This window comes from Stomoxys calcitrans, chromosome 1, assembly GCF_963082655.1.
Source record: "Stomoxys calcitrans chromosome 1, idStoCalc2.1, whole genome shotgun sequence".
In the NCBI taxonomy this organism is placed as follows: domain Eukaryota; kingdom Metazoa; phylum Arthropoda; class Insecta; order Diptera; family Muscidae; genus Stomoxys; species Stomoxys calcitrans.
Window position 1 is genome coordinate 102569691 of NC_081552.1, and position 27078 is coordinate 102596768.

A 27078-nucleotide genomic window follows, 5' to 3' on the forward strand; every position below is an offset into this window, starting at 1 on the left:
TATCAAATCAAATTCGTTTTCTAATCTCATTTAAACACCTTATTGCCTCATAGACACTTTTCCCGAATATTGATTTCAAATTTGTGCTTTACTCCCAAAGACCTTTCATTTGAGCCCCATATTGCTATGGTCGTAAATTTGTCCCCTTTGGGGGATGTTTTTAGTGAGAAGCGGCCCCAAACACTTGGTCCAATATTAGGATATCAGATTCGCATTCTACTCTCAAATACTTTTATTTAAGCCCCATATTCCCATGGTCAGTAAATAAGTCATGTTTGGGGGGTGTTTTGGAAAAGGAGTGGACCCCCAGTAACGTGGTCCCACATATGGATATTAGATTCGTATTGTATTCGCAAATACCTTTCATTTGAGTCCCATATTGCCATGGTCGGTAAATATGTCCGATTTAGGGGTGTTTTGGGGCTTGGGGTAGTCCCCCTAGCACTTGGTCCGACAATTGGATAGCAGATACGTTTTCTTATCCTAAATACCTTTCATTTGAGTCCCATATTGTCGTGATTGGTCTAAATATATGTTTGGTAGGTTTTAGGGTGGGGCAGCCCCCCTTGGTACCCCATCCGAAATTTGGATACCAAATTTTTAATTTCTAGGGTACTATATGAGAGAACACAAAAATTCGCTTAAATCGCACCACCCACCTCCGAGATCTGGCGTTTCTGAAAATTAGGGTAAGGAGAGGGTCCGCCCCCCCATCAGATATCAAAAAATGTAGTACCCTATTTTCACCACGGAGTCATTATGCACCATCTGTGAAAATTTCAAGAAAATCGGTTCAGCCGTTTCTGAGTCTATAAGGAACACACAAACAAACACAAATTGATTTTTATATAATGTGATTTTTTGAGGTTAGGATTTTCATGCATTAGTATTTGACAGATCACGTGGGATTTCAGACATGGTGTCAAAGAGAAAGTTGCTCAGTATGCTTTGACATTTCATCATGAATAGACTTACTAACGAGCAACGCTTGCAAATCATTGAATTTTATTACCAAAATCAGTGTTCGGTTCGAAATGTGTTCAAATTTTGACAAATTTTGTTCAGCGATGAGGCTCATTTCTGGTTGAATGGCTACGTAAATAAGCAAAATTGCCGCATTTGGAGTGAAGAGCAACCAGAAGCCGTTCAAGAACTGCCCATGCATCCCGAAAAATGCACTGTTTGGTGTGGTTTGTACGCTGGTGGAATCATTGGACCGTATTTTTTCAAAGATGCTGTTGGACGCAACGTTACGGTGATTGAACACATTTCGAACCGAACACTGATTTTGGTAATAAAATTCAATGATTTGCAAGCGTTGCTCGTTAGTAAGTCTATTCATGATGAAATGTCAAAGCATACTGAGCATCTTTCTCTTTGACACCATGTCTGAAATCCCACGTGATCTGTCAAATACTAATGCATGAAAATCCTAACCTCAAAAAAATCACCCTTTATAAGATTCATTAAAATGGTAATTTGTTAATCGATTCTCTCGAAACTTGGCAGGAATTTCTCTTGACTCTCGACATTACTTGTGAATATCATGTAAATCGATTCAAATTTAGATATAGCTCTCATATATATATCGCCCGATTTTAACTTCTAGAGTCACAGCAAGCGCATTTATTGACCCATCATGCCACAATTTTGCAAAACGCTTTCTTCGCTCAATTCTTATTCGAATTGACTGAAATTTTACACAGGTCTCCAACATATAATTTAATTGTGGTCCAAATCGGACCATATCTTGATATCGCTCTAATAGCAGAGCAAATCTTTTCTTATATCCTTTTTTTGCCTAAGAAGAGATGTCGGGAAAAGAACTCGACAAATGCGATCTATGGTGGAGGGTATATAAGATTCGGCCCGGCCGAACTTAGCACGCTTTTACTTGTTTAAATTTAATACGTTATTTAAATGGTAGGCAAAAGTTGATAATATCTTTACATGGTTGAATCGATTTGATGATTTTCGGCAGCGGTATTCAGATTGTAATAACAATTCGTGCCATATCCAAGATAAATTTTAGGGATTACATCCTTATAAGTGTAAGATTTAGCTAAATAGTTTTTTGTTTATGGAAGCTGCATTTTGGCACAAATGTATTTTTTATCCATTAAGCGTTTATGCCCTGTCATTGCCCCGTAAAGACTGGACTCCAGATTTGAATTCTTCAATATCCGAGATAAAAATCTTAAGCCTATAAAATGTGAATATGGTCCATATGGGTTCAACCTTAGGTGTAGATCCCATACGTAAGTACCCACAATTTTAGGTGTTTTTGCTCTGAAACCCACATTTTTATTCCAATTTGTCTAAAATTTGGCAAGCGACATTTTTTCGGCATGGTAAAAGTATAATACAATCCACGAACGAAACAATCAAGAGGTAGAGAATAAAAGTTCGTTACTTATATGTGCAATAAAATGTGACGTTCCACTTGGATTTTAACCTTCAGAGTAACATCCGCTTGGTACTTGAACCCAAATTTTAATACGATATTCGTTTTCTAGTCTCCAATACCTTTCATTTGATACCCTTATTGTGCCCATCGGATCACTTTCGGATATGGGTGGCGTTTTTGGGGTAAGGGGGAGGGTCCGCCTCCACCCAATATATAAAAATTATGTATACTATGTTTCCTTCCAGACAAGCGAACACAATCTATGAAAATTTTAAGAAAATCGGTTCAGCCATGTATCATATAGTCATAATGGGTCTAATGGCGTTTTTGAGAAGTGGCGTGACCCCCTATAAATTCGATCTGATTTTGTATGCCAGATTCGATATCTTCTCCCGAATACCTTTCATTTAAACCCCATGTTGAAATAAACGTCCAATATGTCTGTTTGGGGCAGTTTTGGGGTTGGGAGGGCCCGATGGGTACTTAGACTCAAATTTTAATACCATATTCGTAGTCTACTCTCTAATACCTTTCATTTGATACCTATATTGTCCCGATCGGCCCACTTTTTGATTTTGGGTTGTGTTTATCGTAAAAGGGGAAGGGTCCGCCCCCCACCCGATACCGAAAAATTATATAGTCTATGATTCCTTCCAGACCAACCTACACAATATGCAAAAATTTCGAGAAAATCGCTACTGCCGTTTTTCAGTCTATACGGAACAAACAAACCGAGTCCCATATATCCGTGATTGGCTAATGTGACCATTTTGGGCGTTTTTGTGGATTTGTATGAATTTGTATGCCAGATTCGTTATCTACTCCCGCATACTTTTCATTTGATACCCACATTGTCCTTATCGGTCCACTTTTGATTTTGGGTGGTGTTTTCGGGGAAACGGTGGAGGGTCTGCCCCCACCGTTAAAAATTCCTATTTTGTACTTGGCTACTATGCATGGCATTGTATCTCACAAATATTGCCAACCACCGCTGAAAATTTGTTCTGTTGTTCTTGCCAGGTGAAATGGAAACAAAGAATAGTGGAAACGGGCCCCTCGATGGAACCATCACCGACTCTCAAGATTCGGAAGACTAGAATATGCAAATACCCTAATATTGAATAGTCAGGCAGCGCAGCGACGGGAAACTCAACCAGGCCTAAAGAACAGAGCGAACCACTCCCAAGAAGCCCATTTACTGAAGGACCAGTGATTGAGGTCAAGATAAACCTCCACCGGAACCAAACAGCCACAGAGAAAATCAGCAAGAGCAAGATTCATATTGCCTTAATTCAGGAGCCATAGACGACCCGGAACAAAGTTTCTGCGCTGAACCATATCAACTACCAATTATTCTATGCTAACAATGGTATTCAGCCGAGGACCAGTGTTATTTGTCATAAAAATTTGAAATATATATATTTTACCCAGAGTGGTCAACGTCGGAAGCAACAGTGATGAGACAGGGAGACGGTGGAGCATACCTGGCATCACTTTATATGCCTTTTGACTCTCCGATGCCGCCAACTACGTCGGAGCTGCAACGGCTGATGAGGAAAGCAAAACAGTCAGGAAACGAGGTACTAATAGGGTGAGACCTAATAACACATAACATTAGGGAGGAGGTTTTAGATGTGACACTATGTATGGAAAATCTGATCAACGAGCTTCAGGATTGGAGGGTCTCCATGGAGAACTCCTTCTCTGACCATCGCTACATTAGGTTAAGAATAGCACGGCTAGCGCCGAATCCGATAAGCTTCTGTAATACGTTGAAAACCAACTGAACAAAATCCGCAAGAAGGCTTGGGCAAGATGATTTAGATTTTCTAAAAATAGAAGATATTGACCACAATGTCAACAGGATTACGAATGGAAATGTCTTTCGAAGATAGTTGTCCTCTTTGAGAATGGAAATAAGCAGAAAAACAAAAACCCCTGCATGACAGGGAGATTCGCAACATTACGAAAGAGGTCTGCAGACTTTGCAACAGAGAACTCGTAAAAAGTTGGAAGTTTACACGGATGTATTTACACACGGCTCAAGGAATACATTAAAATTATCAAAGCGGCAAAACGTGCCTCCTGGAAGCTTTTCTGCGAATAGGTCGATAGCGTTATTGACGCCACTAAGATAAAAAAGTTTCTCTCATAAACCCATGTCCAATCTGAAACGTTAGAAGGCCACATGGGTGTGAGGGCAGAGACAACGGAGGACATGTTAAGGCTTTTGATGAAAACACATTTTCCACAGAATACGACGGGACTCACGGAGACAACGGAATCTTAAAATAATGAGGTTTATCGAAGGCTTATCATTACAAAATTTATGGCAAGGTAAAGCCTTGAGGAGCTTCCAACTATTTATGTCATCCGGACTTGATAAACTATTTCCAATGTGACTACAGAAGGAGACCGATTATCTGGCTCCCCTTCTGGCCTCCATTTTCACAGCGTGTCTAGCTATTGCATATTCTCCAAAAGCCTAGCAGTAGGCAAGGCCTACAGACCTATAAGCCTTACGTCCTTTATATTCAAAACCATGGAACTTATTGAACTTATTCAAAACCATGGAACTTATATGGACATCCGGCAAACTGTCCAAATACAGACAGCATGCCTATGTTAAGGGAAGATCGGTGGAAATTGCGTTGCGCGAGTTTGTGCATAAAATAAAGGAATCATTCGATGCCAAGACGTACACGTTGGCCGTGTGCATTGACATTGAGGGGGCTTTTAATAATGTGCGGACTGACACACTGATCCAATCCTTAGACCAGTACCGGGTCCTTAGAGACTGAATAAACCAAATCCTAAGGAACAGAGGGATAAATTGTGGATCACATGACATAAATATAAGGGAGAAAGTGGCACAAGGCACGCCACAGGAGGATATTTTATCGCCCCTCCCATGGGTGACCACCATTAATAATCTATAACGAATGCCGACTGAGGAAAGATTTGAACCCGTCTGCTACGCAGACGATGTTATAATAATTCTAAGAGGTAAGGATGCGAATCAGCTATGCAAGACACTTTCGGCCCTTCTGCATAGTTGCAGAAGGTAAGACGGTAAGTTCGCGAACAGTCTTGGTGTGTAAGAAGATATCAACGCCTTCTCTGAAGATGGCAAGATCATTCAGCGTTTCATTTCAGCGTTGTGAATGCCGAACCCACATGATGTTGTATTTCAAGACCAGGGTTTCCGTTTTGGGCTTTTTCTACCATGATCGGTTTGATCGGCTGGACTGCCCATTCGATTTTGGTCGGTTTTTAGCGAAATTACATGTTTGTAACCACCAATATCCATATTGAAATGAACGTCCAATATGTCTGTTTGGCGGAGTTTTGGGGTTGGGGCGGCCCGATGGGTACTTACAATCAAATTTTAATACCTTATTCGTATTCTACTCTCCAATACCTTTCATATATTGTCCCTATCATTCCACTTTTGATTTTGGATCCGATACCGAAAAATTATATAGCCTATGTTTCCTTCCAGACCAACCTACATAATATGCGAAAATTTCGAGAAAATCGGTACTGCCGTTTGCTTGGCGAGGTCCATCAAAATTGGTTCAGAATTGGATATAGGTCCCACATTGTACTTATAGGGTAGGTGTAGGGTATTATACAGTCGGCACCGCCCGACTTTTGCCCTTAATTACTGGTTTTGATACGAATATGGTATTAAAATTCTTTCAAAAAAATTCCTCAAAACTTCCCCAAACAGACATATTGGACGTTCATTTTAATATGGGGCCCAAATAAAAGGTAGTCGGGAGTAAATTTCCAAGTACCCAGCGGGCCTTGGAATGGAACTTTTATAAATATAAAAAAAATATTTAAAAAATTTCTTTAAATGAAATATTTTGCTTGTTAGCCTGAAAAAAAATTCCAAAGAATAACTAGTAATATTTAATTATAAATTATTTGAATTACATTAGCAATGAAATGAAAAATTTTAGGGATCGGAAAAACAATTTCAAAACCCCGAAATGATCACCTAGATTAATTTACATTTTTAATTATTATTAAAAATGAAACATTGTGATTTTTTATTTGGAATTCTATAATTCAAAATACAGTACTTGATGCAATTAATATGGAGCTCCAAGTGATTAAGGGACGAAAATTCTAGTAGATTTGTTTTTGGTTTTGTTCACTTTGACCGTAAATTTGAGCACAGTGAAATTTTATTTAGAACATTTTCAAAATAAATTTTTGAATTTCTTATTGTTTTCCAAGAAAATCTTTTTACAATGAAACGATTTTGCGAATAACGATTTCCTTATGTACGAAAATCTTTAATGAATTGCGGCGAGTCAAATTGCATATTTACAAAAAGGTGGGTATTTAGTTGGTTTTACACAGTGAAATACACATGTTTTTCACGATTATTTTTTTGAAAAACTTCAAAAATATCACTGATAACATAACACTATTATTTAACTTTTATCATAAATAATTGGAATAACGAATGAAATCAGAAAGTAATGGTAAAAAATATTAATTTTCGCTGTGTAACGCGATCTTAATACCCACCTTAAGTGAGGAAATGTGTTAAAATAACATAGTCATCAGGCTTTTATCTATGAGAGCAAGTTTTATATTACAGTTAAGTTTTCCGCTAGGTCATTTGATATCAATTAGTGGTCAAAGAGAGAAAAAATGTTAAACTGCATTAACGTAGAAATCTCTTCGTGTTTCTGATTTTTTGTTCTACCACCTTTTCTTATTTTATCTCCAATAAATTAGGAAAACTTAAGATGACAATAGTTGGATGCAACTTTTACCGGACATCTTTTCCATCATAAACGGATTTTCAATCGATTTTAATTGAGTTGGAAGAAGAAATTAGCGACATAATTTAAGCAGAATGTAGACAGTTTTCGTAAGAATTGGTCGCACTTCATTTTTTAAAATATTTAACAATTATAGTCGCTTAGTGTTTTCAGTTTGTTTGCGTAAAATTTTATGAAAATAAAAGTAATTTGAAACCAATAGACCAACACAAACAATAACCTGTTTAAATCATAAAACTTGTTTGAGAGCAAAAATGAGCCCAAAAAACAAATTTCATCAAAATACTGAAGCCGATTCCCCAAATCTTTCACTATAAAACTAAGATATTCGCAAAGACAACCACACTTTGGAGGCTTTGAAAGATTAGGATAGGCCAGTAAATAGTGTGTTGGCAATAATTTTAAAACCAAATGTCAACACCTATGATTCAGTTGCTGCACGCAATGCGAATATCACAGTAACAAAAAAATTTTGGCAATTCTTGATTTTGAAAAATTAGATCCTGTTTACGTCCCTGACTCCCATATAAACCGATCACCCGATTTGGCTGAAATTTTGCATGCGGTGTTCTGTTGAGACTTCCAACAACTGTGACAAATACGGTCCAAATCAGTCTATGACCTGATATAGCTCCCATGTAAACCGGTTTCTCACTCATCTTTGTTCTGTTCCTAGAAGCTTTAATTTTGGCTGGTTTGGCAGACGTTTGGTATGAAGAATAAAGTTATGCCCTTCCACTTAATTTATTATGTATACAGCGGTCAAAAAAAGTATTCATCATTCAATGTTTTTTTTTTAATAAGTCTACAAAAGACAATTGGAATAAAACCATATTAAACTAATGATGCAGTAGTGCTTGTGTGATATATATGTACACAATTTCATTGTTTTTAAAGAAAAAAATAGTATTTATTGGAACAAAAAGGGCCATTTTACAGCTGAACACAAAAAATTAAACAAAAAAAGTATTCATCATTGCAAAAAAACAAAAAAATAAATAACATAATTTAAAAAAATTAATACTTTGTTATTCGACCACCGCGTCTTATAACTTCTTTTAAACGGTTTGACATCGATTGGACTAATTTAGCGGTTATATTTTGGTCTATATTAGTCCATTCCTCCATTATCACCTGTTGTATTTGACTCTTGCTCGAAAAATTGCGCGTTCTCAATTTGCGTTCGAGATGTTCCCAAAGATGTTCAATTGGGTTCAAGTCGGGACTTTGAGGAGGAGTTTTAATGACTTTGGGGCAGTAATACAGCATCCACATCTTGGTATTTAAAGCAGAATGTTTGGGGTCATTATCTTGATAATATTGAAAGTTATTACCAAGCCCAAGTTTTACAGCACTATCTTTTAAATTCCTCTTTAAAATGTCAATGTAATACTTATGATCCATTACTCCATTAATAATTTCAAGATTTCCCGCTCCTGAAGCCGCCATACACCCCCAAACCATTAAACCACCTCCACCATGTTTTACAGTAGCAACTGTGTTTCGTTCTTCAAGCTCTGTATTTGGTTTTCTGTACACTATGACCTTTCCATAGCACCCAAAAAGATTAAACTTGCTCTCGTCTGCAAAAATGACTGTTTTCCAAAATGATTCGGGCTGTTTTACATACATTTTTGCGAAGTTTAGCCTTTTCACTCGGTTTATTTTATTTATAAAGGGCTTCTTACGTGCAGTTCTTCCTCTGTAACTATGCCTTTTGAGTGTATTTCGAATTGTTTGTGTAGTAACTTCCTTCCCTAAATATTCCATAGTGTTTTTACGAAGAATGGTCGCATTTGTCTTCGGAGTTTTCTGAACTTGCCGCACTAGCCAACGCACATCTCCAACTGAAAGTGCTTTTGGTCGACCAGATCTTGGTTTATTGTCAACAGTTTTCGTTTCTGTCCACTTTCTGATGATGGATTGTATAGTAGATCGTGGTCTATTTAATATTTCACTGATAGTTTTTTGAGTTAAACCATTCCTGTGGTGTTTTATTATCAAAACTTTTACCTCATCAGAAACCTCGTTTTGCTTACGACCCATTTTGACAAAAACTATATTTTCAATGAAATTAAATATTTGCTGTCAAGGGCAAAGCCTCCTTTACTAAATAAAACAGAAAAGGGGGATTCCCAAATAATATTTGAATTTGACTTTGATGATAGCACATCAATGATGAATACTTTTTTTGTTCTGTTTTTGGTGTTATTATATAAAATTGCATTTTTTGCGCTAATTAAATTTATTTTTTGAATTTATTTTAAAACATATTACGAAAAATAAACTATTGCATAAAACTGCATTATTTGTTTACTTAAAATTTTCTTCAATTACCCAAAATAAGTGAATTTATTATCAATTTTGCTAATGATGAATACTTTTTTTGACCGCTGTACATGTTTATCAGAATCCATGGTGGTGCGTTCCCAAGATTCGACCCTGCTGAACTTAGCACGCTTTTACTTGTTACAACTCCACTACCTTATATATAGTTGTATGAATCGTCTTTAAATATAAGCTGGTCTGCATCATATTTGATTCAGGTGACGAGAAATCTTATAAAGATTGATTTTTTAAGAGCTATAGGAAAGTTTAAAAAAAGACACATAAAATTCAGAAAAATTCATGAAATCTTTATTTGAATCGATAGTACGGTCCATATAATTTAATGTTTGAAGATTAGTTCATGCAAATGTTGACCGTGACCGCGCCTCAAATGGTTCATCCGCTAAATCCAATTTTGGTTAACTCTATCAAACATTTCGGCCGGTATCTCACGAATAAATGCTTCAATGTTGTCTTCCGTGCGACAATAGAAGCGGGCTTGTCCATTGTTACGCGTGCTGTGTGGCATGAGACACCGTCTTGTTGAAACCACATGTCATCCATTTTGGGCAAAAAAAAGTTGGATATCTTCTCACGGTAGCGCTCACCATTCACAGTTACGTTACGATTCGCATCATCTTTGAAGAAGTACGGCCAAATGATGCAACCAGCTCGTAAACCGCAACAAACATGGATGCATTGGTAGCTCTTGCAATGCTTCTGGCTGATCTTCACTCCAAAATCGACATTTCTGCTTATTTACGTACCCATTAAGCCAAAAATGAGCTTCGTCGTAAATGCAAAAAGCGCGCGATGAACTTTATTACCAGAGCACGCATTTTGATAATAAAATTCAATAATTTTCAAGCATTGTTCGTTTGTAAGACGATTCATGGTCAGTGTTGCCGTTTTTGTAGGTTCCTATTAAATTGGTAGGATTTTTCTCCTTTGGTAGATTGACCTCAAAATTTGGTAGGTTTTTCCCACTTATCAACACCAAGCCAATTATTGAAAAAATCCCCGGGGATAACTTAAAATTGTTTCACTTTCTTTCGTAGACTATATTTCTCACGTACTCGGCTTGGGCGTCGGGAGTCTAATACTGTTAAAGGGGTTTCACTGTCTCAAATTTCAGAAAAAAATTGAATATGTTCTGATATTGACTACAACTGGTACAAGAGTGAAGGGATCTGCACCAAATTTCGTAAATGCAGGTTAAAAATTCCGCTTTTGTCCGATTGCCTTCATTCGGAAGACCAGGCTATATGGGAGCTATATACAATTGTGGACAGATCTGGCCCATACTCGGGCACCGAGGGGTAAAATTCAACTCACTGTATCGGCAGAAACGGGTAGTAAATCTGGAGACAGCTAAATACAATTTCTTTAAATTCAAGAATTCTTATCAGGAAATCTGTATAATGGGTGCTCTATCCATATATAGGTCATCTATAACTATGCAAATTTGCCCATGAACATTCCATTAAGGGGCCTCCTTTTTACAGCCAAGTCCTCACGGCATGCCGCAGTGCGACACCTCTTTGCGGAGAAGTTTTTACACGGCTGCCATTCTAAATGGTACAGTACCTCACATTTGTCGCCAGCATTGGGAAAAAAGAAAAATTTCCAAAGATCTCATCAGGATTCGTAACCGGGCGTTCAGCGTCATAGGCGGACATGCTAACCTCTGCGCTACGGTGGCCTCAGTCTTTCCATCTCGATCTTTAACTATAGCCGATATTTTTTATAGGCTGTAGAGCCATTTCAAGAGACAGACAGACGGACATGGCTAGATCCTCTATGAATATTAAGACGATCTGGTCTAGGTTGCATTTTTGGCTTGTAGAATATTTGGTAGGATTTGATCGCGTTTGGTAAGAATTTTCTTAAATTTTGGTAGGAAATATTTTTCTTGAGTGGCAACACTATTCATGGTTAAATTATAGATCAAACTGAAGTTGTTTGACAGTAAAACAAATCATGAAAAGTGCGTGAGTTGTTTAAACCAGTGTTGCCTCCTCATATTACCCATGTGTTTAGACCAAACCCTTGAAAATGTTGAAAGATTATATGAAAACCCTAATTCCTAATAAACTTTAAATAATCCCCATATATTTGAATTTGCCGTCATGAAACATATGTTCATGACGTTTATGGCAATTTTCGCCTTGTTTAAAAATCATGTTATAATGATAGTTTCCGCTTTAGCTCGAGGGCAAATCGTTCTTGTTCAACCTCTGTCGTCAAACTGATAGGTAAGGCTTAGTCCGCCGAGAAATAAATCCAACTTATCATTATAATCCTAAATCGAGTGTTTTGTTTTTCTTGCTATTCTTTCTTTTCATTTGTCCATCTGGAACACTCTCCTTAATATATTTGGGGAGTCGCAAGTTCAAAAGAAACCTGTTTTGTTTTGTATTTGCATTCGGCTCATCGTGTTCTATCTCCACTGCAGATCCATCCAGCTTCCATTTACACATCATCATTTTTGGTCCTTCGAACCGGATCATTGCTTACGGAGAACACGCAGAGATTTCAATTCCAGATCATCGCCCATACCTATCATCGAACGGCAGCAACAGGTTAGTTTGCATTTATGCATTGCTTCTATGGTTATTCGTAGATAATGTGCTTTACAGTGAAGTAGATCAAGCTAATGAAACAAGTTAAATCAAATTTTGCACGTGGAACATAATTTATTACATTTGTGTTTCTGTAAAAACGTAAAGAGCGTGAGATTTTTAAAGATTTTAAATTCTGGAATGTCAGAAATTAGAAGTTTACAAGAAATCCAATAAAAAGTGTGACATCTGATCTGTACTACGATCGAATAATCATCAACTGTTTTGAGTCCACTAACAAAATCTGCCGATCCATGTCAGAGGCAGTTAGGGTCCATTTTTTATGAGAAAGCTGATCACCAAAAGCTGTCCGAAGTTTTTTCATCAAATGCATGACATGCAACTTTTCGTTTCAGGTGATTATATTTATACTTCATATTGCACATTTCTTGATAGCGATAATTTTTCATTATAACACATAAAGTGCTGTCGTGGCTGCTAGAACGCAACATAGTCATTTTAACATTGAAGTCCGTCTGTCTCTGCTGAGAATATTACAGGCACCCCGCCAATTCTAATTGTTTCGCTTCACTTCGTTTCTTTTGAAACCGACGTAGTCAACCAAATACCAATACTTTAGGGAGACTTCTTCTCTTGAGTGATGTACACTGGATTAATTACGAATTAATCTCGTAGGTTATATTGTGTTCGAGCATTATCACTCTCTTTATATGTCTCACTGTCTTTTGCATTGGAGAGCTTTTGTTTACAAAGACTTTCGCTGCGGACGAGAATAGCTGAAATCTGTGGTACCTTCACAAAAATACATACATATCGTAGTCAACTTTATTGCCGAATGGTCTTTTGAATATTAAGTGTTATATCCCAGTACACATAACGATAGCTGATGTATTGATATTTTAAGCGCATTATATACAGAGTTTATTAAGGAGACATGAGGAAATTTATTATTTGACCTTTATATCGAGTCCGTAGAAAAAGGTATGAGAAGTCCACCACAAGAACTATTTCAGCTCCGAGATTTGAACACCAGAAACATACAGCTTGTTTTTTAGTACTGTTGAATATTGCTGCATCAAGATCTATGCTCAGTGTTCACAGAATATGATGTATGTATGAGACTTTATCTTCCAGACTATTACATTTCTATTGAAGAATATTTTTGTATGACACTGTATGTGTTGCAATATTTTTTTGGGACCTAACATAGTCGTATTGGCAGCCAAGTCTGTCTGTCGCTGCTAGACATACAACCTCTCTTCTAGTAGCTACGAGCAGAGAGCTATTTTGCTATCTTATATATTTTGTTTCGTTCCATATAGCTCCATTAATAAAAATCCCATGTGCACACACTGTTGTTATGAGAGACGTAAGCTCTTGAGTGATGTTTTCTTTGAAGAGTGCTTGAAGTTGATCTCTTGAGTGATATTTTAATTCGAAGATTGGAAGTCCCATTTTATGTCTCTCTCTCTTTTTGCTTCTTCTTCCATGTTTTGTTTGGTTGCCATTCCAATCATAAGGTCAATGACCGTGGTTTCCAATAACTTTCGCTAAAGAGCTGAAACAGCTGACCGCTGTCGTATTTCTAAACAAACATACGCACATACTTATGGAAATTTTTTGAGTTTGAAGTTGAGACATCTTTTGGATATTTATATTAATACCGCATCCCAGCGAACACTTCCAATGTCTTTATAATATTCCTATTGACTGCATTTTTCTAAATTTATGAGGACATTTCGGAAGTGTTTTATATTGTGTCTGCAAGATTTCGTTTGACGAGCATTAGGCTCGGAAAAAATTGGAATATTTATACGAATAAAGGGCGTTTCTACGATTTGATTTTCGAAGTTCACGCATTTTCCTACCATTATAAATGCTGAGACGTGTCTCTGTATAGGCTATCTTGCTCAGAGATATTTATCTTTTCGCTGTCCATATTTTGATTTTTTCTATCCTATTCGAAATTTTTTCTTAGCAGATCGTGGAATTTATTTCCTAATTTGTATTTAGTCATTGGTCGCTGCGTGTCCAGACGCAATTTGCTGTAATTGGGACAGATTCGTTTTCGACATATCCTTTTGTTTTTTCCGGAGAGGAGTGATCGAAGGATTCCTTCCGGATATTGGAGAAGGCCTCTGGATTTTGTCCAGATTTTGTTTGTGTTATTGCCTTTCGATTTTAGTTTTATTCTACCACGAAATGTCTCTCAACAGATACATCAGGATTGCCGATAGAATGGTCGAGTTCGAGGCTTTCCTTAACGATAAGCAGGCTCCCATGTCCTCATCGTTTCTCCTCGAGACACATATGGAGGAATTGTCCAAAACCTGGGCGGAATTTAGAATCTCTTACGAGCAGTGCTTACAGGATATTGAAAGTGAGGCGGACGGGGAATTAGATGGGAAGGGCAATTCGGATGAGGCCTCGGAAGTGACTATGGTCAAGGCAAAATACAATAGCACCTATTCAACGTATTGTCGATGCCATGCACAATTACAGGAACTGCACTTCGCGTTAATGTCCCCAAAGCAAACCCGGAGTCCTCAGTCAATTCCTTGCCCGAACACTGGACTCATTACGGGCCCTTGCCCACAACCTGGGTTCAAACTGCCCCCTTGCGAGATACCTCTGTTTAGTGGTGACTACTCATCGTGGCCCACATTTAGGGACGTGTTTACGGCGGTCTGTTCGAAGAATTCAAGGTTAAGCGCAGTTGAAAAACTCTTCCACCTTAACCAAAGGACCCAAGGAGAACCCCATGACATAGTCAGCAAGTTCCCCCTGACCAATGAGAACTTTGAACTGGCTTGGAGTAACCTTTCCTCTCGATACGAGAACAAGCGGGTCCTGGTTAATATCCAGTTGAAATCCCTGTTTAATCTCCCACATATCACCACGGAATCTGGAGACTCGATTAAGAAGCTTCAGAGGGATATGAACTCTTGCATCTCATTACTTAAATTGTATGATATAGATGTTGAGAGCTGGGGGCCGATCTTTGTGTTTATTTGTTCAAACCGTCTTCCGGATACTACGCTCACGCTGTGGGAGCAATCATTACCTGACAAGACCGGGATTCCGGAATGGTCTGAGTTAGATAGTTTTCTGACGAGTCGGCATCGAACACTCGAATCCGTGTCGGAGATTAGGAGAAAATATACCGCAGTCCCCAGTGGGAATTCTGTATCGAAGGGCAAGTCCAGTCCGAATCCGAACATGAAGAATATTCGGGCATTCCAGAACAATGTGAACCAAACCAAGTGCGTACTATGTCCGACTGAACTTCATGTTATAAGGAAATGTCCAAGGTTTTTGAATATGGATGTTGCCCATAGATTTGATGAGATTAAGAAGAATGCTCTGTGTATAAATTGCTTTTCGAAAGTGCATACCTTGAAAAAATGTACTAGCAGGTTTTCATGTGCGAAGTGCAATAAACGGCATAACACCCTACTTCACCGCGAAACTAGTAATCCCCCTTCTGATCCACCGGTCGTCAGCTCAAATGCTACCCAGGCTGTAGCAACTGCCTCAAATAGCTCGAATCAATCTGAAATACAGTCCACTAGTACGACCAATCCGGTCATACAAACTTGCTTTTCCAGCAGTTCAAGAGGAGTTCTCCTGGGCACTGCGCTTGTTAATATATCCCACGGGGAGTTGACGTACATAGCACGGGCGTTGGTAGACTCGGGTTCAGAGGGTACTTTCATGTCTGAAAAGCTATTCAACACACTTCGACTTCCTTTTAAACGTAGATCTGCTACGGTATCTGGTCTGAACAACACGATTTCTGCAGCTGTTCAGAAGGAATGTACCTTCACACTGGGGTCTATTAAAGACCCAGCGATCGAGATTTTCACGACGGCCCTGGTGGTGCCCCATTTATCGGGAGATCTCCCATCTCGTACCATTGACCCATCCATTATTTCGGAGATCCCGAAGATACCCCTCGCAGATCCCCGTTTCTTCAAGAGTTCGAATATCGATCTGTTGATTGGGGCGGATCTACTCCCTTCCATAATGCTCTCGGGCATTATTAGGGAAATCTGTGGGACATTAATGGCGCAGGAGACCGTCTTCGGCTGGATCCTTACAGGACCAGCACCTGCTCAACCTATCTCCACATTTTCCACGATTGTTTCATATTTTTGTGAAATCTCCTTAGACAAGGAAATTTCAAGGTTTTGGGAGGTGGAGGATCTTCCACGGAAGAAGTTTTTATCTCCAGAGGACATATTTTGTGAGAATCTATATACCACCACAACAAGAAGAAATCCAAATGGCAGATATGAGGTATCCCTCCCGTTCAAATCTGATTATCCAGAGGGGATAAGTATTGGAAAATCCAGAAATTGTGCGTTGGCTCAGTTTTTAAGAAACGAGGCCCGTTTGATGCGCAATTCCAGTTTTAAATTGGAATATGATCAAGTCTTGGATGAATATATATCCCTTGGACATATGTCCGAAATTCAGTCCAATGATGAGTCTAACCTGACGCGACACTATTACTTGCCTCATCACGCGGTTGTAAAACCCGAAAGTACCACCACCAAGGTACGTGTGGTATTTAATGCCTCTTCTTCATCATCCAATGGAGTTAGTCTCAATGATGTCCTTTATACCGGTCCGGTCTTGCAACAGGACCTTACAATCCTTATTCTTAAGTGGCGTTTTTTCCGATACGTCTTTAATGGTGACATAACTAAAATGTATCGACAGATTATGATAAACCCGGAACATTCTGCGTATCAACGCATTCTATTTCGCCGAAGTCCGAATGACACCATCAAGGACTATGAATTGAGGACTGTCACTTTCGGGGTTAACTGTGCCCCATTTTTAGCCATCCGCACAATGTTGCAATTGGCTGATGATGTCCAGATGACACATCCACTGGCAAGTGGAATTATTCGAAACTCCATGTACGTTGACGACGTCCTATCCGGAGCTCATTCAATTAGGGCTGCGATAGAAGCCAGGGATCAGTTAATTACTGCTTTAAAGTCCGCAGGTTTCTCTATCCGAAAATGGACATCAAACTCTAAGAAAATTATTACCGATCTTCCTCCAGATCAACTACTTAATGAGGATTTTCTCGAACTGGATGACAGTAGTATGGCAAAAACTCTTGGAATCCGATGGAATGCGCGGTCGGACTCCTTCTTTTTTACTTTAAGTTGTCTTCCATCTCCATGTCTGTATACTAAGAGGGAAGTCCTTTCACAGATATCAAAGTTATTTGATCCTGCAGGATGGCTTGCACCTTATATCATTTTGGCCAAAATGATAATGCAAGAAATTTGGATCGAACGTACCGATTGGGATGACCAAATAACTGAGACGTCCTTGGAGAAATGGCAGTCGTTCTTATCTGCATACCAGTATATCGATTCTGTCAGAATACCACGTTGGTTCGATTATCAGCCCGGTAGTGAAATCCAATTCCATGGATTTAGCGATGCTTCAGAAAAAGCATACGCAGCTGCTCTTTATATCCGAGTTAAGAGCAAAGAATCCGTTTGCACCCACTTAGTATGCTCCAAAACCAAAGTAGCTCCTCTTAAGACTTTGTCCATCCCTCGATTGGAATTATGCGGGGCTACATTATTGGCAGAGATAATAGATCATATCATTCCGCAGCTACAGATTGATAGCTATTCCATTTTTTGTTGGACCGACTCCACAATTGTCCTTTCATGGCTAGCCAAACCACCTTGTTACTGGACAACATTTGTCGCAAACAGGGTGTCCAAAATAACTCAGGTTGTTAGTCCAAAGGACTGGTATCATGTACGATCGGAGTCTAATCCTGCCGACCTTGCGAGTAGAGGCTCTTATCCTCAGCACCTTGTTGACAACCACCTGTGGTGGTATGGGCCAGATTGGCTTTCGAGGCAGCCTGACAGCTGGCCAACGGTTAATGGCGGAATTTATGAAGCGATAGATATTGAGAGAAAATCTATCAAGGTCAACTTTTCCTTTTTCAGTAATTTTGAGGATATTCTTGGAAGGTTTTCGTCCCTGCCGAAGGCATTGCGGGTCGTTGCATATGTATATAGATTCTTCTATAGCACCCATCCAAATTTCCGCTCAGATTTTCACCGGTCGTCAAAGGATATATCATCAACCGAAATAGCTCTTATTCAGTCAAGGCTTATAATAATGAGTCAAAAGGCTAGTTATCCAGATGAGTACTTGAATTTGTCCGCCAAAACGCAGATTGATCCTTCAAGTACAATTCTGAGTTTAAATCCTTTCATCGATCACGAAGGGGTTATGAGGGTTTGTGGAAGATTGACTTCATCGCCGTCGTTGACGTACGATGAACGACATCCCATTTTGCTTCCATACAATTGTCAATTTTCACGCCTGCTAGTGCGATTTATCCACGATATAAGTCTACATGGGGGTAATCAACTGGTCCTAAAGTTGATTCGTATGAAGTACTGGATCCCGAGGGCCAAGAATCTTATTAAGGCTGCCATAAACAAGTGTAAACCCTGCGTTATTTATAGGCACAAGTGCCATGAGCAGCTTATGTCCTCGCTTCCGCCAGAGAGGACGGAAATATCTCGTCCCTTCACTCATACCGGACTAGACTTTGCCGGCCCGTTTGACATAAAAAGCTTTTCCGGGAGAAATTGTCGCATGACGAAGGGCTACGTATGTGTCTTCGTCTGTTTCGCGACGAAGGCCATCCACCTTGAAGCCACTTCTGATCTCTCCACTCCTACATTCTTGGCCGCGTTTAGTCGATTTATATCCAGAAGAGGTTGCCCTCTTCACTTGCACTCCGATAATGGCACTACTTTTGTAGGAGCATCAAAGATTATATCCAAGGAATTTATTCAAGCCTCCCATAATGCTGTCACAGCTAATTATGCACACCAGAACTTGACATGGCACTTCATTCCGCCTGGAGCACCCCATATGGGTGGACTATGGGAGGCTGGAGTGAAAAGTTTCAAAATCCACTTCCGAAAGGTTGCCAGTAACTTCAAACATACGTTTGAAGAATTCCAAACCTTACTGTCCAAAATTGAGGCTTGTCTTAACTCTCGCCCAATATCTCCAATGTCCGAGAATCCGACCGACATGTCTGCGCTCACTCCTGGGCACTTCTTAATAGGCACACCTATCCTTGTGCCTATTGAACCTAACGTTCATGAAAATCCAATGTCTGTGATAAACAGGTGGCAACGGCTAAAAGTTATCCACCACCATTTTTGTAACCGCTGGAAGGATGAGTATCTCAAGGAGCTCCATAAGCGCCATAAATGGCAAACTCCCACAAAAGACCTTGAAACGAATACAATGGTGGTCATAAGAGAGGATAATCTACCTCCAAATTCTTGGCGATTAGGGAGAGTCTCCAAGGTTTATCCTGGCCCGGATAAAAGGGTTCGTGTAGCTGACATCCTTACGGAACGAGGCGTTGTTAAACGACCAATCACCAAACTTGTTTTGCTTCCATTCGTCACTTCACCTTAACTGCCTTCTACGAATAGCCTAGATATCATGAGTCCGCAGAATAAAATAGCAATCCTAAATCTTTTCGGAACCATACTTACAGTAAACCATGCGGAATCAAAAGCCCTCCTCCAGTACCAAACTCAATGAGTACGTCTGTCGAATATGCAGACAAAAACACGCGTTAAGGAAATGTAAAAGATTTTTGAATATGAACACGGCAAAACGTCTTCAGATAGTACAAACCTATGGATACTGCAGAAATTGTTTGGCACACTCTCATTCACAGGGATCATGTTTTACCAAAACTGGTTGCAAATACTGCCAAGGAAAACATCATAGCTTACTGCATCTGCATCCACGATTAAAAAAGGATAAACCTTCACGCCGTAAGCAAAGAACTCTTCGAGGGGAACCTGAGCCTAAACCATCAACCAGTGCTGCTGGAGCCGCACGAAACAGGTCCCAAAAAACCGAGTCAAAGGACAGGACAACACCAACCGAAACTGACTACAGTAATACCTCACTGTCCGCAATTCTGAAGCAAAATCTAATGACACTCCTTCCTACTGCCGTTGTCAAGATACTCAGCCCCAAAGGGGAACGTAAGATTCGCTGCCTTTTGGATACAGGGTCAAAATTCAGTTATATTTCAAAGAAGATAGTTGATTCTCTTGGTCTAACGACTTTGACTCTCGAAGAGGAGGCGATTTGCCCTCTCACGCTGGTCTCGATTTACGACTCTGGGGTCAAAATAGACACCACACTTCGAATGAATAATCGGATCAATATCCATACTCCCAGCAAATCACTGCCAAGAAACTTTACTCAAAATTTTCATAATCTTCTTCTATCAGACGAAAAGTTTTGCGAGTCTGCACCCATCGACGTAATACTCGGAGTCGATATTTATTCTCGAGTTATCACAGAAGGCATCCTTATCCGAACGGGGCTTCCGACAGCCCAAAATACCATCTTCGGCTGGACCCTTTATGGGAGTTGTTCCTTATAAACATAGTTTAAAAAAAAAAAAAAAAAAAAAAATCATTTGAAAACGAATTAAGGTCTTAAACTGAAATCAAAAGCTCACTACTCACTGAAATAAGCACATACTGAATACCAATGCATAATGTAAACTAATTTACTTATTTACAATTAGTATAAGTCCTCATGAATTACTACTTTCATACTATTAATTAATACAATATTGAATTTGAAATTAACTATTATATTATAATTAGAATTTTACACGATCATTGCGAATTTATCCTTACGATATGATTAACCTTCTGTTTGCAGAATTATATCCTGCAAGGGGGGCGGAATGTTTAGACCAAACCCTTGAAAATGTTGAAAGATTATATGAAAACCCTAATTCCTAATAAACTTTAAATAATCCCCATATACTTGAATTTGCCGTCATGAAACATATGTTCATGACGTTTATGGCAATTTTCGCCTTGTTTAAAAATCATGTTATAATGATAGTTTCCGCTTTAGCTCGAGGGCAAATCGTTCTTGTTCAACCTCTGTCGTCAAACTGATAGGTAAGGCTTAGTCCGCCGAGAAATAAATCCAACTTATCATTATAATCCTAAATCGAGTGTTTTGTTTTTCTTGCTATTCTTTCTTTTCATTTGTCCATCTGGAACACTCTCCTTAATATATTTGGGGAGTCGCAAGTTCAAAAGAAACCTGTTTTGTTTTGTATTTGCATTCGGCTCATCGTGTTCTATCTCCACTGCAGATCCATCCAGCTTCCATTTACACATCATCACATGTATGTAATAAATGTATGGCCTGTTAGTGTATGACAGATTAAAATACGGGTACAATATTGTTTTATAACTTGATTTAATGAACATCCTACAGGAGTTGAATTTTTAAATATTCAACGCATCCGCAAGTATACAAAATATGAGTAGATTATTTCATTGCATATCATCAGAAAATAAGTAGAAAGGCGTTAAGTTCGGCCGGGCCGAACTTTAGATACACACCACCTCGGGTATATATGTAAACCACCTTTCGTCAAAATCCGGTGAAAAATGCATACTTTATGCCCCATAGCAGCTTTTTCGAAATATGTTCCGATTTGAACCAAATACTAATAAGTACAAGTCATTGTTCAATTGGGTATAACAAAATATTGATTTTTTAAGTAGCTTTATCTAAAAATAAACCGAACTGAACCATATAGGATACGGTTGTCGAAAAGCCTAACATAAGTCACTGTGTCAAATTTCAGTGAAATCGGATTATAAATGAGCCTTTTATGGTCTCAAAAACCTTAAATCGACAGATCGGTCTATAAGGCAGCTATATCTAAATCTGGACCGATCTGAGCCAAATTAAAGAAGAATGTCGAAGGGTACAACACAAATCACTGTCCCAAATTTCGGCAAATAAATGCGCCTTATATGGCCCCAAAACTTTAAATCGAGAGATCGGTCTGTATGGCAGCTACAATATATCCAATTCTTGACCAATCTAGGCCAAATTGCAGAAATATGTCGAAGGACTTAACTTAACTCACTGTCCCAAATTTCGGCGACATCGGACAACAAATGCGCCTTTTATGGTCCCAAAACCTTAAATCGAGAGATCGGTCTATATGGCAGCTATGTTCAAATATGGACCGATCTGGGCCAAATTGAAGAAGGATGTCGAAGAGCCTAACACAACTCACTGTCCCAAATTTCAGCAAAATCGGATAATAAATGTGGATTTAATATATGGGGGCTATATCAAGATATAGTCCATCTTCGAATTTAACCTACTTATGGACAAAAAAACAGAATTTGTGCAAAGTTTCAGCTCAATATCTCTATTTTTATACCCTCCACCATAAGATGGGGGTATACTAATTTCGTCATTCTGATTGTAACTACTCGAAATATTCGTCTGAGACCCCATAAAGTATATATATTCTTGATCGTCGTGAAATTTTTCCGTCCGTCCGTCTGTCTGTCGAAAGCACGCTAACTTCCGAAGGAGTAAAGCTAGCCGCTTGAAATTTTGCACAAATACTTCTAATTAGTGTAGGTCGGTTGGTATTGTAAATGGGCCATATCGGTCCATGTTTTGATAAAGCTGCCATATAAACCGATCTTGGGTCTTGACTTCTTGAGCCTGTAGAGTGCGCAATTCTTATCCGATTGGAATGAAATTTTGCACGACGAGTTTTGTTATTATCCAACAACTGTGCCAAGTATGGTTCAAATCGGTTCATAACCTGATATAGCTGCCATATAAACCGATCTGGGGTCTTGATTTCTTGAGCCTCTAGAGTGCGCAATTCTTATCCGATTGGAATGAAATTGTGCACGACGTGTTTTGTTACGATATCCAACAACTGTGCCAAGTATGGTTCAAATCGGTCCATAACCTTATATAGCTGTCATATAAACCGATCTTAGGTCTTGACTTCTTGAGCCTCTAGAGGGCGCAATTCTTATCCAATTTGAGTGAATTTTGGCACGTAGTATTTTGTTATGATATCCAACAACTGTGCCAAATGGTTCAAGTCGGTTCATAACCTGATATAGCTGCCATACAAACCGATCTGGGATCTTGGCTTCTTGAGCCTCTATAGGGCGCAATTATTATCCGATTTGCCTGAAATTTTGTACGACGGATTCTCTTTAGTTTATTTTGTCCGTTTTTTTTTGTACCCAGAACGATGCATGAATATAAATTTTTTATTTATATTAACTGCTGCAATGGGGAATAAGTATATTTTCTTTACGACGTAGGCTCTTATTTATAAATGCGTGCCTGTATTTAGCTCAAAAAATTACGTTAAGTTGTATATTCAAGCGATTTCTAGATTAATTATTCTTGCCGTTCCTTGGCAAGTGGCCTATTTATGAGTTTAAATTTCAAAATATACAATAAGGAAGATAGTTTTTTTGTATCTATTAACATATTGTAGTAAAAAGGGAAAGGATACAGTTTTGCTATTTAAATCCATATCTTATATATAAAAATCAATTTGTGTTTGTTTGTAGGTTTGTTTGTTTGTTTGTATGTTTGTATGATTGTGTGTTCCTTATAGACTCAGAAACGGCTGAACCGATTTTCTTGAAATTTTCACAGATGGTGCACAATGAACCCGTTGTGAAAATATGGTACTACATTTTTTGAAATCTGAAGGGGGCGCGGACCCTCCCCCTTACCCTAATTTTCAGAAACGCCAGATCTCGGAGATGGGTGGTGCCAATTATGCCAAATTTTGTGTGCTCTCATATAGTACCCTAAAATTAAAAATTTGGTATCCAAATTTCGGATGGGGTACCTAGAGGGGCTGCCCCACCCTAAAACCTACCAAACATATATTTAGACCAATCACGACCATATGGGACTCAAATGAAAGGTATTTAAGATAAGAAAACTTATCTGATATCCAATTGTCGGACCAAGTGCTCGGGGAACCACCCCTAAATCGGACATGTTTACCGACCATGGCAATATGGAACTCAAATAAAGGTTATTTGCGAGTAGAATACGAATCTGATATCCAAATATGGGACCACGTTTCTGGGTCCCACCCCTTTCCTAAAACACCCCCAAACAGGACTTATTGGGTTGCCCAAAAAGTAATTGCGGATTTTTTAAAAGAAAGTAAATGCATTTTTAATAAAACTTAGAATGAACTTTAATCAAATATACTTTTATTACCCTTTTTTTCTAAAGCTAGCAAAAAGTAACAGCTGATAACTGACAGAAGAAAGAATGCAATTACAGAGTCACAAGCTGTGAAAAAATTTGTAAACGCCGACTATATGAAAAATCCGCAATTACTTTTTGGGCAACCCAATATTTACTGACCATGGGAATATGGGGCTTAAATAAAAGGTATTTGAATGTAGAATACGAATCTGATATCCAAATATGGGACCAAGTGTTTCGGGGGCCGTCTCTCACCAAAAACATCCCCCAAAGGGGACAAATTTACGACCTTAGCAATATGGGGCTCAAATGAAAGGTCTTCGGGAGTAAAGCATGAGTTTCATATCAATATTCGGGAAAAGTGTCTATGGGGCCACTCCACCCCCACAACACCACCCAAATAGTAAATATTTTCTGACTATTGCAACATGATTCTAAAATAAGAGGGTTTTTAAGGTGGAACACGAATCCGATATATATTTTCAAGGCCAACTCACTGAGTGGCCGGCCATCCCACAAAACTCTCCCAAGCCGGTCATATTTGCCGACTATGGAAATATGAGGCTCAAATTAAAGGTATGTGGGAGTGGACCACGTATCTGATATCAACATTAGGGGCCAACTGTCTAGCGGACGTCCAACCACCAAAACAACCCCCAAATAGGACTTATTTGCTCACTAAGACAATTTGGGTCTAAAAGAGAGTGGACTAAATATTCATAGTTGTTAGGGCCAATACCCCAAACCGGACATATTTGTTGACTTTTGCAATATGGAGTTTAAATGAGATTAGAAAACGAATTTGATATTCAATTTTGAGGGCAATGGCAATACTGACCATCGCAATATGGGGCTCAAATAAAGGTTTTTGGGAGAATTTGATATCCAAATGTAGGACCATGTATTTAGGGCATCACCCCTTTCCCAAAACACCCCCAAAGGGAAAACATTTTTCCACCATGCCAATATGTGACTCAAATGAAAGGTATTTGAGATTAGAAAAGGAATTTGGTAACCTATTTTGGTTATGTGTGGCCATGTGTTTGGGGGACGCCTCATCCTGTTTACTCCTCTTAAGCCAATGGTAATATGGGATTTAAATAAATGGTATTTGAGAGAAGAGCACGATGCTGATATTTGTTTCAGGGTCAAGTATCTGGAGGACCACTCCTCCCTCGAAAGCACCACTAAATCAGGCATCATGAGAATATCGGGCTGAAATGAAGTATTTTAAGAATGGAGTACACCTTACATCCAAACTTCAATTCGTAGACCAATAAAGATCATGTGGGATTCAGATAAAAGCACATATATTGTTAAACTGTTAGTCAAGTTTGGATGGTATTTCACTAAAAGATCTTTAATTGTCGAAAATAAATATTCCAAGGAAACTTTTGTTCCATATAAAGTAAAAGACGGCGTAGCGGAGCGGGCCCGGGTCAGCTAGTCTTATATATAAAAATCAATTTGTGTTTTTTTGTTTGTTTGTTTGTATGTTTGTGCATTCCTTATAGATTCAGAAACGGCTGAACCGATTTGCTTGAAATTTTCACAGATAGTACATAGTGAGTGATCCCGTAGTGAAAAAAGGGTACTACATTTTATGATATCTGAAGGGTGAGCGGACCCTCCCTACCCAAATTTTCAGAAACTGTTTGTGCTCTCATATAGTACCCTAACAATAAAAATTTGGTATCCAAATTTCGGATGGGGTACCTAGGGCAGACGCCCCACCCTAAAACCTATCAAACATAAACTTAGACCAATCACGACAATATGGGACTCAAATGAAAGGTAATTAATTTAAGAAAACTTATCTGATATCCAATTGTCGGATCAAGTGTTAGGGGGACCACCCAAACCCCCAAAACACCCTTAAATCGGACATATTTACCGACCATGGCAATATGGGACTCAAATGAAAGGTATTCTCGAGTAGAATACGAATCTGATATCCAAATGTGGGACCACGTTTCTGGGTCCCACCCCTTTCCCAAAACACCCCCCAAACAGGACTTATTTACTGACCATGGGAATATGGGGCTTAAATAAAAGGTATTTGAATGTAGAATACGAATTTGATATCGAAATATGGGACCAAGAGTTTCGGGGGCCGTCTCTCACCAAAAACATCCCCCAAAAGGGACAAATTTACGACCATACTGGGCTCAAATGAAAGGTCTTTGGGAGTAAAGCACGAAGCTGATATCAATATTCGGCATATTTACCGATCATGTCAATGTGCAGCTTAAATGAAAGGAATACAGCAAGAATTGATACCAATTTTCTGGGGGTCTACCCCTTTCCCAAAATACCCCACAAACAGCAATTTTTTAGTGATCATCGCAATGTGGGGCTTAAATAAAGATATTTGGAAGTAGAATACGAATTTGATATCCAAATGTAGGACCATGTTTTTAGGGCATCACCCCTTTCCCAAATTGTCGAAAATAAATATTCCAAGGAAACTTTTGTTCCATATAAAGTAAAAGAAGGCGCAGCGGAGCGGGCCCGGGTCAGCTAGTATATATAAAGGGTGATTTTTTTGAGGTTAGGATTTTCATGCATTAGTATTTGACAGATCACGTGGGATTTCAGACATGGTGTCAAAGAGAAAGATGCTCAGTATGCTTTGACATTTCATCATGAATAGACTTACTAACGAGCAACGCTTGCAAATCATTGAATTTTATTACCAAAATCAGTGTTCGGTTCGAAATGTGTTCATTCACCGTAACGTTGCGTCCAACAGCATCTTTGAAAAAATACGGTCCAATGATTCCACCAGCGTACAAACCACACCAAACAG

General features: G+C 38.9%; 2 protein-coding genes across 4 annotated transcripts in view; both read left to right on the forward strand.

Moving 5' to 3' along the window:
- The window catches only part of LOC106095168 (COMM domain-containing protein 4), a 69767-nt gene that overhangs the window by 22839 nt on the left and 19850 nt on the right, over window positions 1-27078 (forward strand). For 2 of the 3 annotated variants that reach the window (XM_059360584.1, XM_059360585.1), the window contains exon 1: window positions 3910-3987. The exons of the other annotated variant lie outside the window; for it this stretch is intronic. In XM_059360584.1, coding sequence (XP_059216567.1) covers window positions 3925-3987 — 63 coding nt within the window. In that variant the 5' untranslated portion in view covers window positions 3910-3924. Of the gene's footprint in view, window positions 1-3909; window positions 3988-27078 lie in introns of those variants that run through there. 3 annotated transcript variants of the gene reach the window in all.
- Window positions 12056-20628, forward strand: LOC131994164 (uncharacterized). Its single transcript, XM_059360583.1, has 2 exons — window positions 12056-12122; window positions 19702-20628. Exon 2 carries the CDS (start codon window positions 19708-19710, stop codon window positions 20608-20610), a length of 903 nt encoding a protein of 300 aa, XP_059216566.1. The 5' UTR covers window positions 12056-12122; window positions 19702-19707; the 3' UTR covers window positions 20611-20628.

Coding starts and splice junctions, on each gene's coding strand:
- LOC131994164 (XM_059360583.1), top strand. CDS start 19,708: ATGCGGAATCAAAAGCCCTCCTCCAGTACCAAACTCAATGAGTACGTC.